This window comes from Loxodonta africana, chromosome 6 (genome assembly GCF_030014295.1).
Source record: "Loxodonta africana isolate mLoxAfr1 chromosome 6, mLoxAfr1.hap2, whole genome shotgun sequence".
Lineage (NCBI taxonomy): Eukaryota > Metazoa > Chordata > Mammalia > Proboscidea > Elephantidae > Loxodonta > Loxodonta africana.
Window position 1 is genome coordinate 56,992,891 of NC_087347.1, and position 18,283 is coordinate 57,011,173.

At 38.4% G+C, this 18,283-nt stretch overlaps 1 protein-coding gene across 1 annotated transcript in view; it reads right to left on the reverse strand.

Moving 5' to 3' along the window:
• ANKAR (ankyrin and armadillo repeat containing) overlaps positions 1 to 18,283 on the reverse strand; it is a 108,159-nt gene that overhangs the window by 57,105 nt on the left and 32,771 nt on the right. The window contains exons 8-11 of the mRNA XM_064286901.1: positions 18,022 to 18,223; positions 12,407 to 12,615; positions 10,200 to 10,304; positions 620 to 861 (exon numbers count right to left, since the gene is read on the reverse strand). Coding sequence (XP_064142971.1) covers positions 620 to 861; positions 10,200 to 10,304; positions 12,407 to 12,615; positions 18,022 to 18,223 — 758 coding nt within the window. The remainder of the gene's footprint in view (positions 1 to 619; positions 862 to 10,199; positions 10,305 to 12,406; positions 12,616 to 18,021; positions 18,224 to 18,283) is intronic.

The window sequence follows — 18,283 nt, forward strand, 5'->3', positions numbered from 1 at the left end:
AAGCATGTATCACTGGTTACTGGGTGCTCTGTTGCCTGCTGTGAGCTCCATGAAGCTGCCTTCTTGTACTCCCTGTCTGCCATTGTCGGCGGTGAGGAGTCCAAGATGGCGAATCTGAGCTGCATTAGTTGATAGGGACCTCAGCTCTGTATCTCTCCTTGCTCTCTGTTCTCTATCAGTTTCTTTTCCCATTCAATGCTTGGTTGAGTTCTTTACCTCTTCATTCGACACTTAGGGTTCCCGGATTGGTGTTTGCTTCTGTTTTACTTAGCTTTTCAGGCCTTTGCTGTGGAGCAACAGCATGGTGCTTCTGTCTATAGTGCCACGTTGTCTCCTCCCTCCAAAATGCTACTTTTAAATGTAAATAATGGCCAACTACGCTGCCACTCACACTGTTTGCTATGCTGTGAGTAATAAACTGTTTAGCTCTGGTCCATTAAATCTTATTGTTTACTTTTGGCAGTCACGGAGTTGTGGAAAATTTACTCCTTGCCATCCTCATTGAGGTTGGTATTCTTTCCTGAGAGTTTTGCCACTGTATAACACAGGTCTTTATCTTTCTAGCTACTCTATGAGGGAATTACTGTCAGTGGAATGATGCTGTATGAAAAGAACTTACATATTTGGCAATAACATCCTTGTTTCCAAGTTGAGCAATATCATATAGAATGACAGCACAGCGAGAGTGTAGTTCAGGTTCTTCAGAAACCAGTAGGTTGATCAGAGCTGGAATGCCTTCTGCTTCTACCAAAGCATGAACTACAGGTACATGGGTTGAGATATTACTCAATAACCCAACTGCTTTGCACTGTAATTTTATTTTGGGGCATTTTAATAGGTTGATTAAGGCAGGAATGGTGCCTATAATGAAGAGATAAAGACAAAATATGACTTATTTATGATATGATTTAAGTAATGTTTATGGGCATGACAATGTAAATAATTATATAAAATGTAAAATTATTGTTATACTTTGAAACTATAAAAATGCATTTTTCTGTATTTACAGTATAGGCAACCCTCATTGCTTATACATTTGATTTTCACACAACACTCACAATCACACGTTTTTTATCGGTAACACTAAGCCACCTCTGAAACACTGAATTTTGGCTTAAAGCCATTGATAAATACTTTGCAGTACCATATGGTAGACTTGTTTTGATTGTTGTATCAACTTTGTGTGGCAGTGCTTGTGAAATTTTTTGAAATTTTTATTATATTTTAACCTTATTTTATGCAAGCAAGTAGAAAACAGAAAAATAAAGTCCTGGATCTAATAGAAGACAGCATTAGCCCCAGTGGCTCAAAGATGGAAATCACTGGGCATGGTGAAAATAGAAAATCTGGCTTCACTTGGATGCTTGTTGTACTTAAATCGATTCAGTGTGAAAGGAAAGAGCACACATTAAATGGTGGGAAATATAATGTGAGTAATTAAGGCTTTATTTACTTATTTAGCTACTAAAAATGAAACCTCCATCATGACCTGTAAGCCTGTGCTCTATTTTTTAACATAAATCTTTTGTACATGTTTTTAGGAACACATTAGGGAACAACCATAATCAAATAATTTTTTAATTAATTCATTCTTTCAAAAAATATTTAAGGTGCTCAATAACCACAAGTGGGTAATGACTACCATACTGAATAGTGCAGACAGAACATTTCCACCATTGCAGAAAGCTGTATTAGACAGTGCTGCTCTTCCAACAACCCTGTATGAACCATTTTATTAATGACAAAACTAGGCTTAGAAGATTAAGTGATTAGCCTAAATTGTAAACTCAGAGCTAGTTACATACCCAGGCCTGACTCTAAATCTCCTATTTTGAAAAAAATATTAATTGTGCAAATACCAAATAAGGGTGCTGGCCAATATGGTGCCATAGACAGAAGCACCATGCCATCCCTCCACAGCAAAGACCCGAAAAACTAAGTAAAACAGACACAAACATCATTCCTGGAACTCAGAGTGTCAAATGAAGAGATAAAGAACTCAGCCAAACACCGAATGGAATAAGAAACTGACAGAGGACTGAGAGCGAGAAGAGATACGTCCCGAGTTACCTTATCAGCTAAGGCAGCACAGATTTGCCATCACGGACTCCTGTCAGAGATTGGCTGACAGGAAGCATGGTAAAGTAGCTTCACAGACCTCCCAGCAGGAGACGGAGCACCTGGTAACCAGCGATACATGCTTTCCAACCCCCTCCCCCGTCCTCTCCCCGCTGCTCTACCTCTGAACTTCCTGGCTGGCTGCAGTGGCTCGGCCAGCCAGGAAGTGCAGCCTACATGCCACTTGGATTCACCCCACCCGCATCGCAGATCTGCAGACAGGGAGTACAGGAAATCGGCTTCACGAAGTTCCTAGCAAGAGACAGAGCACCCGGTAACAAGAGCTATATGTGTTCCTAACCCCCACCTTTTTTCCCCTACCCCTCTGGCTTCCTCTGTTTCCTGCAAGCCACAGTCTCTTGGACAGGAGGCAGCTGCTTCTGCCCCAGGCCGCTTGGATTTGCCCCGTCCACACTGGCCAAGTCCCTGAGCTGGTGTTTCTTCTTTCCATCTCTTTTGGTTTCTTCCATGCCTCCCACCACCTCCTCCTCCTTTCTCTCGCACACCTGGCTGCGTGTGCCGTCTTTGCTTCTTGAAAGGCTGTGAAGCCACGCTCGACTGGGGATCCACTTCCCTGGCCCACGACACCACACTGGTGGGATCCCTAGGTTTTTTGTTTTTGGCTAGTTTTGTTTTGCTTCTATTTTGTTTTGATTGTTTGTTTTCTTTCTCTTTTCGCACTTCGGAGACCCTTCTGGCCAGACTACACTGCAGAGCCTAGGAGACACTCTTCCAATCTCCATAGCCTTGTAAGCAGGATCCCTGGGGGCATTGCTTTTCCTTTTTTCTTCTCTCTTTTTCCCTTTCTGTCTTTCTGTATTTCTCAGTTCTCATCTGTCTATACTTACCTTCTTTTACTGTCTCCTGAATACCCGGCACTATGTGACATCTATCCCCGCTCTAGCCAGGCTATAGTGCAACCTGGGAGACTTCCCTGGTCTTCGTGACCACATTGGGGGCCCCCCGGGGGCTTTTCTATTACTCTTTTTCTTTTCTTTTCCAAATTGTCTAGTTATTTTTTTTTTCTTTTTCCCTTTTTTATTCTCCTTTTTGCTTCTCTCCATTTCTCAGGATCTCATCTCTCCACTCCAATAAGCTCCCTTTGCTCTGCCTTTTGTTTGTTTGTTTTTCCTTTGTTCCTTTTTGGCTCCTGTTTCTCTCTCCTCTTTCCCATACCCATACTAGCTCCATACATCACAACCTCCCCCCTCTTTCCTGCTTACCTGCACCATGTACTGAACATCACACCTCTGAGAACCACACACATGGCCTACCAGAACCTGCTTAGCACTGATTCTTGGCCTGACCTGTCAGCCCTAGTATGTGCCACAAACAACCCATCCCAACCACTCCCCTTCAGCTGGACCTGCCCTGTTGCACCATAGCTGAGTGACTGGCCCCACCCATTGGACAAGGAGGTGAAAAGTATCACGACTACAGACGAGCAAACAACAGAGAACACAGCCTGCCTGGTCAGACATAACCAAATAAAACAAAAAAGCAGGACAAAACAAACAAATCTACAATCGAGAAATGAAGAAAATAACTACTGAATGTTCCCAAGACAGCAGACGATATCAAAACATATTAAAAAACAGGACAGGATGGTTCCAGTAGGCATCCAAAATAAAACACCAGATGACTTTCCAGTAGAAGAAAAGACATTAGAACTACCTGACAGGGAATTCAAGTCTCTAATATTCAGAGCTATCCAACAATTGAAGCAAAAAGCAGTCAAAATGAGGAAAAAATAGAGAAATTTATGGAAAAGGAAGACAAATTCATGGAAAATACAGACCAAAAAAAATGGAAGAATTCAGGAAAATAACATAGGAACAAAATGCCAAAATAAATTCACAACTAGAAATCATTAAAAAAAAAAAAATTAGAAATCCAAAAGATAAATATCAATATTTCAGAAATGGACAGGTCAAAGAAGGGCTGAGGAGCAGGTTTGAAATGATGGAAGACAGGATCAGTAAAATTGAAGACAAACACTTGGATACAACTCTGTTTGAGGAAAAATCAGAAAAAGAACGAAGAAAAATGAAGAAACCCTGAGAATTACATGGAATACAATCAAAAGCAAAAATCTGTGAGTGATCGGAGTTCCAGAACAGGGAGAGAAAATGGAAAGCACAGAGAGGATCACTGAAGAACTGCTGACAGAACACTTCCCTAACATCATGAATGATGAAAACCTGACCATCCTAGAAGCTCAATGAACCCCATACGGGTTAGACCCCAAAAGAAAAACACCAAGGCATATCATGATCACACTCGCTAAAGACAAAGACAAAGAACAAGTCCTGTGAGCAGGTCCAGGAAAACAACAAGTCATCTACAGAGGAGAAACAATTAAGACTAAACTCTGATTATTTGGCAGAAACCATGCAGGCAAGAAGGCAATGGTATGATATATATATAAAACCTTGAAAGAAAAACATTGCCAACCAAGAATAATATATCCTGCAAAACTGTCTTTCAAATTTGATTGTGAAATTAGGACATTTCCAGATAAACAGAAATTAAGGGAATATGTAAAAACCAAACCAAATGTACAAGAATTATTAAAGGGAGTCCTTTGGTCTGAGAACAAGCAATATCAGACCACAGCCTGAATCTAGGATGCAAGATTGTACCAGCCAGATACCAGCATAGGAAATGAACTCTCAAGGACTATCCAAAACCAAAAGAATTGCAACAGAAAACCACAGAGGTTAATCTGTAAACAACAACGTCAGAACAATAAAAAGGGAATAAATGGCGTAGGTATAGAACTTTCTGATGTAGAGGAAGGCAAGGCGATACCAAGTAATAATAGACTGGATCAAACCTAGGAAGATAAGGGTAAATTTCAAGGTAACCAAAAAGAAAGTTACAAACCTACTCATCAAAATAAAGAAGAAAAACATAACATCTCCGTAAAAACAAAAGAAATGAAAAGCAAATCCACAAACAAAAGGAACTCAGCACCGGAGAGTAAGAGGAACAGACAAAACATTAGCACCACAAAAAAAAAGTGGTACATAATGGCAGCAATAAACTCACACTTATCAATAATTGTGCTGAATGTAAATGGCCTAAATGCACCCCTAAAGAGACACAGGGTGATAAAATGGATTAAAAAAAAACAGGATCCATCAATATGCTGTCTACAAGAGACATACTTTAGAAACAAAGAAATAAATTTATTAAAAATCAAAGGATGGAAAAAATATATCGATCAACAACTACCAAAAAAGAGCAGGAGTGGCAGTACTAATCTCAGATAAAATAGACTTTAAAACAAAATCCACCATAAAAGACACAGAAGGGCACTATATAATGATTAAAGGGATACTCCATCATGAAGACTTAACCATAATAAACATCTATGCACCTAATGACAGGGCTCCAAAATATGTAAAACAAACTCTAACAGCACTGAAAAGAGAAAGAGACAGTTCCACAATAATAGTAAGAGACTTCAACATACCACTCTTGGTAAAGAACAGAACATCTAGAAAGAAACTCAGCAAAGATACAGAACAGCTAAAGAGCACAGCCAGCCAACTTGAACTAATAGACATATATAGAACACTCCACCCAACAGCTACAAAGTACACATTCTTTTCCAATGCACATGGAATGTTCTCTAGAATAGACCACATCACAGGCCACAGAGCAACCCGCAACAAGATCCAAAACATTGAGATAATACAAAGTATCTTCTCTGATCACAATGCCATCAAAGTAGAAATTAACAATAGGAAGAATAAGGGGAGAAAAAAATGAATTACAAGGAAACTGAGTAACACCCTGCTTAAAACCCGCTGGATAATACAAGAAATCAGAGATGGAATAAAAAAAATCCTAGAATCAAAAGAGAATGAAAACACATCATACTAAAACCTTTGGGACACAGAAAAGGCATTCCTCAGAGGTCAGTTTATAGCAATAGATGCACACATCAAAAAAGAAGAACGGGACAAAATCAAAACACTAAGCCACCAGAAGAAAGGAAATAATAAAGATTAGAGCAGAAATAAATGAAATAGAGAATAGAAAAACAATAGAAAGAATCAGCAAAACCAAAAGTTGGTTTTTTGAAAGGATGAACAAAATAGACAAACCAGTGGCCAAATTGACAAAAGAAAAACCGGAGAGGACGCAAATAACCCAAATAAGAAATGAAATGGGAGACAGTATAAAAGATCCAACTGAAATTAAAAGGATCATTATAGAGTATTATGAAAAACTATACTCCAACAATTTTGAAAACCTAGAGGAAATGAACAAATTTCTAGAAACACACTACCTACCCAAACTAACACAAAATGATGTTCAAAAGCTAAACAGACCCATAACGAGAGAAGAGATTGAAAAGGTAACTTAAAACAAAACAAAACTCCAGACAACAAAAAGTCCTGGCCCAGATGGCTTTACTGGAGAATTCTACCAAACATTCAGAGAAGAGCTTACACCAGTACTACTCAAACTATTTCAGAATGTAGACAGGGAAGCAATACTTCTGAATTCATTCTATGAAGCCTGCATAATCTTGATACTAAAACCAGGCAAGACACCACAAAAAAAGAAAATTACAGACCAATAACTCTCTTGAATATAGATGCAAAAATTCTCAACAAAATTCTAGCCAACAGAATACACCATCATATCAAAAAAAAATAGTACACCGCAACCAAGTAGGATTTATACCAGGTGTGCAGGGATGGTTCAACATTAGAAAATCAATCAATGTAATCCACCACATAAAAAAAAGAATCACAGGATCACCTCAATTGATGCAGAAGAGGCATTCAACAAAGTCCAACATCCATTCCTGATAAAAAGTCTCAATAATATAGCTATAAAAGGAAAATTTCTCAACATAATAAAGAGCATATATGCAAAACCAATGGCCAATATCATTCTTAATGGAGAGAGGCTGAAAACATTCTTCTTGAGAATGGGAACAAGACAAGGATGCCCTTTATCACCACTCCTGTTTAACATTGCCCTGGAAGTCCTAGCTAGAGCAATAAGTCAAAAAACAGAAATAAAGGGCATCCAAATTGGTAATGAAAAAGTTAAACTCTCCCTATTTGTGGATGATATGATACTATGCATAGAAAACCCAAAAGACTCCACAAGAAAACTACTGGAACTAATAGAAAGCTTCAGCAGATTTGCAGGATGCAAGAGAAACATACAAAAATCAGTTGGATTCCTATACACCAATAAAGAGTATGATGAAAAGGAAATCGGGAAAACAATATCACTTATAATAACCCCTAAAAAAATAGAATACTTTGGAATAAATCTAACCAGGGATATAAAAGACCTATACAAAGAAAACTACAAAACACTACTGCAGGAAATCAAAAGAGATGCACATAAATGGAAAAACATACCATGCTCATGGATAGGTAGACTCAACATTGTGAAAATGACAATTCTACCCAAAATGATTTACAAATACAATGCAATCCCGATCCAAATACCAACAACATTTTTTAAAGAGATGGAAAAACTTATCTTTAACTTTATATGGAAAGGGAAGGAGCCCCAGATAAGTAAAACACTATTGAAGAAGAATAAAGTAGGAGGACTCACACTACCTGACTTCAGAACCTACTGCACAGCTATGGTAGTCAAAACAGCCTGGTACTGGTACAATGACAGATACATTGACCAATGAAACAGAATTGAGAACCCAGATGTAAATCCATCCACCTATGGTCACCTGATCTTCGACAAGGGCCCAAAGTCCATCAAATGGGGAAAAGACAGTCATTTTAACCAATGGTGCTGGCAAAACTGGATGTCCATCTGCAAGAAAATGAAACAGGACCCATACCTTACACCATATACAAAAACTAACTCAGAATGTTTCAAAGGCCTAAATATAAAGCCAAAAACTGTGCAGTTCATAGAAGAAAAAATAAGATCAACGCTAGATGCCCTAATACATGGCATTAACAAGATACAAACCAGAACCAACAACACACAACACCCAGAGGATAAGCTGGATAAATGGGATCTTCTAAAAATTAAACACTTATGCTCATCAAAAGAGTTCATCAAAAGAGTAAAAAGAGAAACTACAGACTGGGAAAAAAATTTTGCTTATTACAAATCAGACAAAGGTCTCATCTCTAAAATCTACAAGAAAATCCAACACCTCTGCAACAAAAAACAATCCAATTAAAAAATGGGCAAAGGATATGAACAGACACTTCACCAAAGAAGACATTCAAGCGGCGAAAAGACACATGAGGAAATGCTTGTGATCTCCAGCCATTAAAAAAGAGAAGTGAAAATCAAAACCACAATGAGATACCATCTCACCCCAGCATTACTGGCACGAAGAATCAATAAAACAGGAAGTAACAAATGTTGGAGAGGCTGCAGGGAGATTCTAACTCTTATGCACTGCTGGTGGGAATGCAAAATGATACAACCATTTTTGGAAAATGATATGGCACTTCCTTAGAAAGCTAGAAATAGAAATACCATATGATCCAGCAATTTCACTCCTAGGAATATATCCTAGAGAAGTAAGAGTCGTCACATGAATAGACATATGCACACCCATGTTCACTGCAGCATTGTTCACAATAGTAAAAAGATGGAAACAACCTAGATGCCCATCAACAGATGAAAGGATAAACAGTCTGTGGTACATACACACAATGGAGTATTAAGCAACGATAAAGAAAGGATGAATCTGTGACGCATCTCCTAACATGGATGAATCTGGAGGGCATTATGCTGAGTGAAATAAGTCAATCACAAAAGGAAAAATATTGTATGAGACCACTACTGTAAAAACTCATGAAAAGATTTGCATACAGAAAGGCACAATCTTTGATGGCTACAGGGGAGGGGAAGGGTGGGGATGGAAAAACACTAAATAGACAATAGATAACTGGAAACTTTGGAGAAGGGTAAGAGAGTACCCAATACAGGGGAAGCCAGCACAACGTGTACAAGGCAAGGTCATGGTAGCTCCATAGACATACCCAGACTCCCTGAGGGACCGAGTTGCTGGGCTGAGGGCTATGGGACTATGGTCTCAGGGAACATCTAGCTCAAGTGGCATAACATAGTTTATAAAGAATATGTTCTACATTCTACCTTGGTGAGTAGCGCCTGGGGTCTTAAAAGTCTGTGAGCGGCCATCTAAGATACTCCACTGGTCTCACCCCTTCGGGAACAAGGAAGAATGAAGAAAACTAAAGATACAAGGGAAGGATTACTCCAAAGACTAAAGGATCACATCTACCACGGCCTCCACCAGACTGAGTCCAGTACAACTAGATGATGCCCGGCTGCCACCAGTGACTGCTCTGACAGGGATCACAATAGGTGGTCCTAGACAGAGCTGGAGAAAAATGTAGAATAAAATTCCAACTCAAAAAGAAAGACCAGACTTGCTGGCCTGACAGAGACTGGAGAAACCCTGAGAGTATGGCCCCCAGACACCTTTCAGCTCAGTAATGAGGCCACTCCTGAGGTTCACCCTTCAGCCAAATATTGAACAGGCCACTGGAACAAAACAAGACTAAAGGGGAGCACCAGCCCTGCAGCAGGGGACTGGAAGCCAGGAGGTAACAGGAAAGCTGGTAATAGGGAACCCAGGGTTGAGAAGGGAGAGTGTCAACATGTCGTGTGGTTGTTAAACAATGTCATAGGACAATGTGTGTACTAAATGTTTGATAAGAAACTAGTATGTTCTATAAACCATCTAAAGTACAATAAAAAAAATCAGGGCAATTTGGTTAGATAATTATTTATATGAAAAAGAACTAGAGCCTTCTAAATGAAAGTAAATATGAGACAGTATGTAATTTAATATCTTTTTAAGTTTGCAAACTTTTAGAGAAATGGAATTAATATAATTTTTTTATACTGTCCAGCTTCCAAGTAGAAAAGGCTGACACATCATGGAAGTAATCTTGGGAAGAAAAAGAAACTTAAAATCAACTAAAATTTTTCCTCTAAAATGAAAAATATATTTTAGTGATTGATCTGAGTGTAATATAGCTATACATAAACTAGCATAAACAAAAGACAGTGAATAGATACTGTATTACCTGCATCCAAAATACATTTCCAGTATTGATCATTTGCTAAGCAAATTACTTCTAAGGACATTACAGCCATCATCCTTCGTTTATAGCTTTCACACTGCAACATTTCTGGTAAGTATTCAACAAAAAAATACAAGCTGTAATTTTACAAGTGGCAATAGAATGATTGATTCTACATCTGTACAGGCCAAAAAAGCCAAGTGTTAAGATCACCATCACCACCCATATGCATTAATTAAATTCCCTAGTGCTCATGGCCCTCTCTAAGGTGCTGAATAGATTATATAGACTCATGATCTTTGAGGTTTGTAGTCTACATAATAAGTGAAGAATATCCTGAAATTTCTTATCTTTGGTCTCAATGACTCAGATTAGCTGGCTACATTGTTCAAATTCACTTGAAAAATAGTACATCTCCCTTACCTGAAATCAGTTGTTGAATTCATTTTCAAGGCTGCCAAAGTAAACTACATTACCATCAGCAACAGTTTAATATCCACTCTATGTATGAGGCTTTATACATTTCATGAGTATAAAGAAGATATATATTTTTAAATCTGCAATGAATTTATACTCCAAAGAGGAAGATAATGCAAATATATATACTCCTAATATGTGTTCATGGTGCAGGAAAAATACACAGAAGTTTTTTCCTTGTCTCTTTTTCCAGCCCTTCCAATACCAAACGTGGTCCTGACTCCTACCTTGGCTGGATCATTCTATGACAATTTAAAGTTTAGCTTCCACTCCAAGAACTAATCTTAGAGACCTCTAATAAACTTTGACTAATTCTTTTTTTTTTACCCATAGTGAAAATAGGCAGTATGAAGAGGGAGAGCTCTAGGGCACAAAGCAAAGAAGCAGTGGCCAGATGCTCACTGCTTATTGTTCTGTTTGTGTCATTATCTGGACTTTCCAGCAGTAACTGTGGGAAGCAGTGGTTGTCAGTGGTTTCCTGTGTCCCTAGGCTATTCCTGTTAGGGGCCAGAGCTTCCTATTATGGAGGTGGGTATCTGCAATAGTTTTTGTCTGTTAGAAGTAACAGGATAATTCTCTCAGGTTCTTCTAAAAAAGCTGAGCTATAATGATAAATACACAAATAAACATTGAAAATACTTTCCAATACAAATATGCACAGTTGAGCATTGTAGTGCACCACAGTAGTGTCTCCTTTCTTACTTTTTGTTTTTTCTGGAGGTAATAATTTCCTTATTTATTATTCATCTGCTTAGCTTTCTTTATACCTATTGGTAATTTCTCCCACACTTTTTCTCTGGCCTGGGTGTACGGACTTGGGGAGTTCCCTTTGTTGTCATCGTTGGAAGTCCTTTTCCTTTTCTCTTGGGTTGGACTCCCAGTGTCCTGGATCTCTTGCCCATCTGTTTTTTTTGGGAGGATCCCAGTGTCAGTATCTTTAGGTCTTTCTTAGGCTCTGTAGAAAAAAAATCCTGCCTGTCACTGCCAGTTCCTGAGCCTTTTGAAGGTTTTATGATGTGAGTTGGGAAGGTTCTCAGCTTATCCACTTGTGGCTTTATTTTCTCTGGTCTGCTTAGTCCTGAGACTTGCCTATCTGTTTCCGTTTTTTTGTTGTTATGTCCTTTCCTGTTTTCCATTGCATGCTTATCTGCTGCTGTTTTTGTTATTATTTAATCTCCATGCAGTTTTAGTAGGGTCTTAGAAGGGACTAAAATTGGATGTGCATGTTCAGTTGGCCTATTAACTCTTGCTCATAATATTTCTGGCTAGGTTGAATAAAAATTTGGGGGTAAATATCTCAAATAGAACTTTTCACAGGACATTTATCAAAATATGGGACAGATATTTCTGAATTTGTCTCTAAAATTAGGAGGAAGAAATAAATTGGAGAGAAGTTTTTGCATTCATACTGCAATATCCTCCCTCCTTAACTTTCCACTGTTTTAAACTCACTTTTTTGATGGAGAAGAGGACTGTTGGCTTTTTGTAAAAGGTTGGAAAATTTTTTTAAATGTGTAAAACATAGTCTGTTTGAATCACATATCTTTTAATTTAGAAGAAAACGTTTTGCACACATAAAAATATAGTTCATTATCCGTATTTCTGGGTTAAGTCGTAATTTTTAATGTCTAAAATGATTCATGTATTATTTTGTTTCAAAGTCAGAATCAACAGTTAAACTGAATAAAAATCAGAATATTTGTTTGAGAAGAGATTATGTATTATATACTTACCTACCAAAGTTTTCCAAACTGGGAGTTCAGGAATATTTAACTCTATTATATGCTTAAGAACCTCTGTGTGAAAGGTTAGCACTGATAAGTGAATTATATTATTTCCTTTAATATCTGTTTTTCTCCAGTTAGCACCAAGAGAAAATAAGTACTGGATAGTGTCCAATGCTCCTGAAGTGGCAGCAAGTAACAGTGGAGTACACTGATTCCTAAAAATCAAGGAACATATAATAATAATTAAGCACACATATTCATCAGGTTTTCACTGGCCAGTCTTTTCAGAAGTAGACTGCCAAGTCCTTCTTCCTAGACTGTCTTAGTCTGGAAGCTCTACTGAAACCTGTCCAACAAGAGTGACCCTGCTGGTATTTGAAATACCGGTGGCAAAGCTTCCAGTATCACAGCAATAAGCAAGCCACTACATTATGACAAACTGACAGATGCATGATGAGGAAATTGAAGATTTTTACCAATTTCTGCAGTCTGAAATTGATCAAACATGCAGTCAAGATGCATTGATAATTACTGGTGATTGGAAAGTGAAAGTTGAAAACAAGGATTCGTAGTTGGAAAATATGGCATTGGCGATAGAAATGACACTGGAGATTGTGTGATAGAATTTTGCAAGACCAATAACTTATTCATTGCAGATACCTTTTTTCAACAACATAAATGGAGATGATACACATGGACCTCACTGGATGGGAAACACAGGAATCAAATCGACTACATTTGTGGGAAGATATGACGGAAATACTCAATATCATCAGAACAAGGCCAGAGGCTGACTGTGGAACAGACCATCAATTGCTCATATGCAAGTTCAAGTTGAAGCTGAAGAAAATTAAAAAAAAAGCCCACAGGAGAGCCAGAATACAACCTTGAGTATCCCACCTAAATTTGGAGACCATACCAAGAGTAGATTTGATGCATTGGACACTGACAACCAAAGACCAGATGAGTTGTGGAAAGACATCAAGGACATCATACATGAAAAAAGCAAAAGGTCATTAAAAAGACAGAGAAGAAAGAAAAAATCAAAATGAATGTCAGAAGAGACTCTGAAACTTGCTCTTGAACGTAGAGAAGCTAAAGCAGATGAAAGAAATGATGAAGTAAAAGAGCTATACAGAAGATTTTGAAGGGCAGCTAGAGAAGACAAAGTAAAGTATTATAATGAAATGTGCAAAGGCTTAGAGCTAGAAAACCAAAAGGGAAGAAGATACTTGACATTTCTGAAGCTGGAAGAACTGAAGAAAAAATTCAAGCCTCAAGTTGCAATAGTGAAGGATGTTATGGGCAAAATACGGAATATTGCAAGAAGCATCAAGAGAAGATGAAAGGAATACACAGAGTCACTGTACCAAAAAGAATTGGTTGACGTTCAGTCATTTCAAGAGGTAGCATATAACCATAAACCAGTACCGAAGGCACTGGCAAAAAACAAGTCTCCAGGAATTGACAGAATACCGATTGAGATGTTTCAACAAACGGATGCAGTGCTAGAAGTGTTCACTCATCTATGCCAAGAAATTTGGAAGACAGCTACCTGGCAAACTGACTGGAAGAGATCCATGTTAGTGCCCATTCCAAAAAAAGGTGATCCAATAGAATGCAGAAATTGTCAAACAATATCATTAATATCACACACAAGTAAAATTTTGCTGAAGATCACTCAAAAGCAGTTGCAGCAGTACATCAAAAGGGAACTGCCAGAAATTCAAGCTGAATTCAGAAGAGGATGTGGAATGAGGGAGATCATTGCTGACGTCAGATGGATCTTGGCTGAAAGCAGAGAATATGAGAAAGATGTTTACCTGTGTTATATTCACTATGCAAAGGCATTCGACTGTTTGGATCATAACAAATTATGAATAACATTGCAAAGAATGAGAATTCCAGAACACTTAATTTTGCTCATGTGGAACCTGTACATAGACCAAGAGTCAGTTGTTCGAACACAGCAAGGGGATATTGCATGGTTTAAAATCAAGAAAGGTGTGCATCAGGGCTGTATCCTTTCACCATACTTATTCAATCTGTATGCTGAGCAAATAATCCTAGATGTTGGGCTATATGAAGAAGAATGCATCATCTGGATTGGTGGAAGACTCATTAACAACCTGCGATATGCAGATGACACAACCTTGGTTGCTAAAAGCAAAGAAGACTTGAAGCATTTATTGATGAGTATCAAAGACTATAGCCTTCAGTATGGATTACACCTCAATATAAAGAAAACAAAAATCCTCACAACTGGACCAATAAGCAACATTGTGATAAATGGAGAAAAGATTGAAGTTGTCAAGGATTTCATTTTACTTGGATCCGGAATCAATGCCCATGCAAGCACCAGTCAGGAATTCAAACAACGTATCTCGTTGGGCAAATCTGCTGCCAAAGACTTCTTTGAAGTGTTAAAAAGCAAAGATGTTACTTTGAGGACTAAGGTGCACCTGACCTAAACCATGGTACTTTCAGTCACCTCATATGCATGTGAAAGCTGGACAATGAATAAGGGTGACCAAAGAAGAATTGATGCCTTTGAATTATGGCGTTGGCAAAGAAAATTGAACATACCTTTGACTGCCAGAAGAAAAAACAAGTCTGTCTTGGAAGAAATACAGCCAGAGTGCTCCTTGGAATTGAGGATGGGGAGACTTTGTCTCACGTATTTTGTACATGTTATCAGGCGGGGCTAGTCCCTGGAGGAGGACATCATGCTCGGTAAAGGAGAGTCAGTGGAAAAGAGGAAGACCCTTAAGGAGATGGATTGATGCAGGGCTGCAATAATGGGCTCAGGCATAACAGTGGTTGTGAGGATGGCCCAGAACCGGGCAGTATTTCATTTTGTTACAACCAAAAAAACCAAACCCACTGCCATTGAGTTGATTCTGACTCATAGCAACCCTATAGGACAGAGTAGAACTGCCCTATAGAGTTTCCAAGGAGCACCTGGTGGATTTGAACTGCCGACCTCTTGGTTAGCAGCCGTAGCGCTTAACCACTACACCACCAGGGTTTCCCATTTTGTTATACATAGGATCATTATGAGTCAAAGCCAACTTAAGGACATCTAAGAACAACAACAAGCACACATACAGTGTCAAATATACTTTTCGTAAAACTATTCAAGTTGCTGTTGGTGGAATTCTGATTTATATCCTTACCTTCTCTTCCTAATGCATTCTTGTCCTCTATTTTCCACATGTAAACAGATTTGCCTCCCTAATACTCTTGTCTTGGCTTTCTTTAGCATTTGTTCCTGCGCTGCCTCCCAGCTTAATCGTTGTTGTTATTTGTTAGATGCCATGGAGTTAGTTCCAACTCATGGCATCCCTATGAGCTTAATTATCACACCTTATAATTTGTCCAGAAGCTGGTAATGGACAAAGTTCATAGTATACATAGTATACACTATCCTATCTAATCATTATAACAACTCTATTTTTTTTTTTTATGAGTGAATCAAAAAGTAAGGCAAATATTATCAGCCCATTTTAAAAATGATGAAACTGAGGCTCAAAACTATTTCTTCAGGCTTCATGTCTAGCTCTTAAATCCCAGCTTTCTCATTGTGGCAGAAACTAACAATTTTTCTCAAAAATTCATTCTCTGCTTCTTAGTAAAGATGTTTTAGTTGAACACATGGCTATCCAGCCAAATGTTGCATTTCTCAGGTTCCCTTATAGTGATGTGACCAAGTTTGGCCAATAGGATATTAGGGCAGTTCCCTAGAGAGAAAAGGAATATGTCATTACTTCTCATGGCTAGAATGCACACATGATAATGGAAGCAGGAGTTACTATTTTGTACCATGATATAGAAACCACATATTAAGGAGGAACAAAATGGGTCCTTGATACTGTTAGGCCATTACGCCTGCCCTCGTCCACCAATTCAGACTTTTAATGAGGGAGAACTACATGTTCATCTTGTTTAAACCACTGTATTTTTTAGTTTCTTTGTTAAAGCAGCTTAAGCTGTTTCTTAACTAATCTTAGCTAACAATGTGACCTTAAGCAAATCAGGTTACTTTCTTCATTTGTTATTTAAAAAAACAAAACACAAAAAACACCTGGCAGTGTTGGTGTAAGGGTTAAATTAGGAGTCTAGCACAGTTTTGCCTAGCAGAGTCTTGATATATAGTTTCCCCTTTCACTATATCATGTTGCCTCAATCATGATTTCCTTCCTCCTTATACTCCATGCCTTCCTCTTAGCTAAAACCCTTCCTCTTGATGCCTGCCTCTGAACTCTCGCCTCCATTCAGCTGTCCCCAACCTCTCCCCATCCCCTTTTCCTGGACCCTGGAGAACCTCTTCTCCTTTATGGATAAACATATTTTCACTTCTTCACTTTCCTATTTTAACAAGACTGTTTTCCTATTGCTTTCTTCCAGTCAGTGTAGGAATAAAGATTACTTCTACCTCTAACACCATCACTCTGATTTTCCTCATTTTAAAAATATGCTATCAAATTATATTACCCTTTCCACCAACGTATTTCCATTGTTCCTGCCCAGCTGGGCCCTCTTACACCATTCTAGCTCATGGGTTGCCTCGCTAACATGTCTCCTCTTATAGTCAGTGAATTCAACACCCGTGTTAATTACCATTTGCGTTCAGATCTCTCAGTTCCTTGTCATCTTTCATTTGGCTCCATATTCATACACACCAGAATGATCACACTCCTTATTTGTTCCACAGAGATCTCGAACTTGCTAACTCCACTCTCTAAAAATCCTTTGCTTTTATTTTACACAGATAGTTTATTACCTCTACCTCTGAATTTTTTTTTTTTTCTGATGTTCAACTGTTTGATCTTTTAAAATTCACCCAGTCTTTTAGCCACCTTTTACTCAAAGTCACATTGCCAGGAGGTGACAGAACTAGAAACTGACTCAGGTCTCCACATTCCATGGCTTTTCTAAAATATATTATTCAAAGAATCTATTAGAGGTTCTGGAGTCTTCTAGAGGGAGGATTCATTTCTTCATTGAAAAGATGGAATAATAATCTCTCCTGTGAAAACCTGATATGTTTGTAGACCCAGATGAACCTGAATGAAACTATACCTGAATCATGTTCACAGATTTAAAATAATAACCTGGTCTTTAAATTCTTATCCAAGAATGTACCCTATTTCAAAGATTTTTTTTTTTTTTTCTTTTTTAGTATATTTCATTTCTGGATACTCTCGGTATCTCTCCTCTCCAAGGCCTACTCACTTTGGTCTGGAGCCCTAGGACCGTCTTCTGGTTGTGTAGAGTCTAATTTAGGGCAACTTTCTTTTGCCTAATCTCAGGCTTCTTCCAGGGCATTAAGAAGTTAACCTAATAAACTAATAGGTGGTTCACCATACTACTGGGACAAGCTTAGGAAAAACTTCCTAGAACTTAACTCGTATGCTTTCAGAAAGCCTGGACAGGTTAATAGAAGCTGCAGTCTATAAATTCTAATGGTAAGAGGTAGGAGAAGATACCAGGAAGGAGAGCAAGTAAGCTTATGTAGCCTTTCAAATCATATCGATTTTGCACTCGCCTTTTAGTGTCAACGTGTGGGGTAAGCCATGTAAAGAAGAAATTTACATGCATACAAATGCTTAATAACTTACTCAGCTGTTGCTTCAGCTTCTAGCAAACTAGGATCCTTCCTGCAGAGAGCAATGATGATGCAGATATTGTCATAGAAAGCTGCAAAGTGAATCGGCATCCAGCCTCTTTTTTCAGAGAGTGTATAATCTGCCTTGAAACAGAGTAGACAGATAGTTGCTTCTAGTGAGCAAGCCTGTGCAGCCAGGTGTAAAGGTGTTGGACCTAGAATGGATGGACAGTGTCTTCAGTGGTTAAAGGTCTAATGTTTCTAAAAAGTATGCC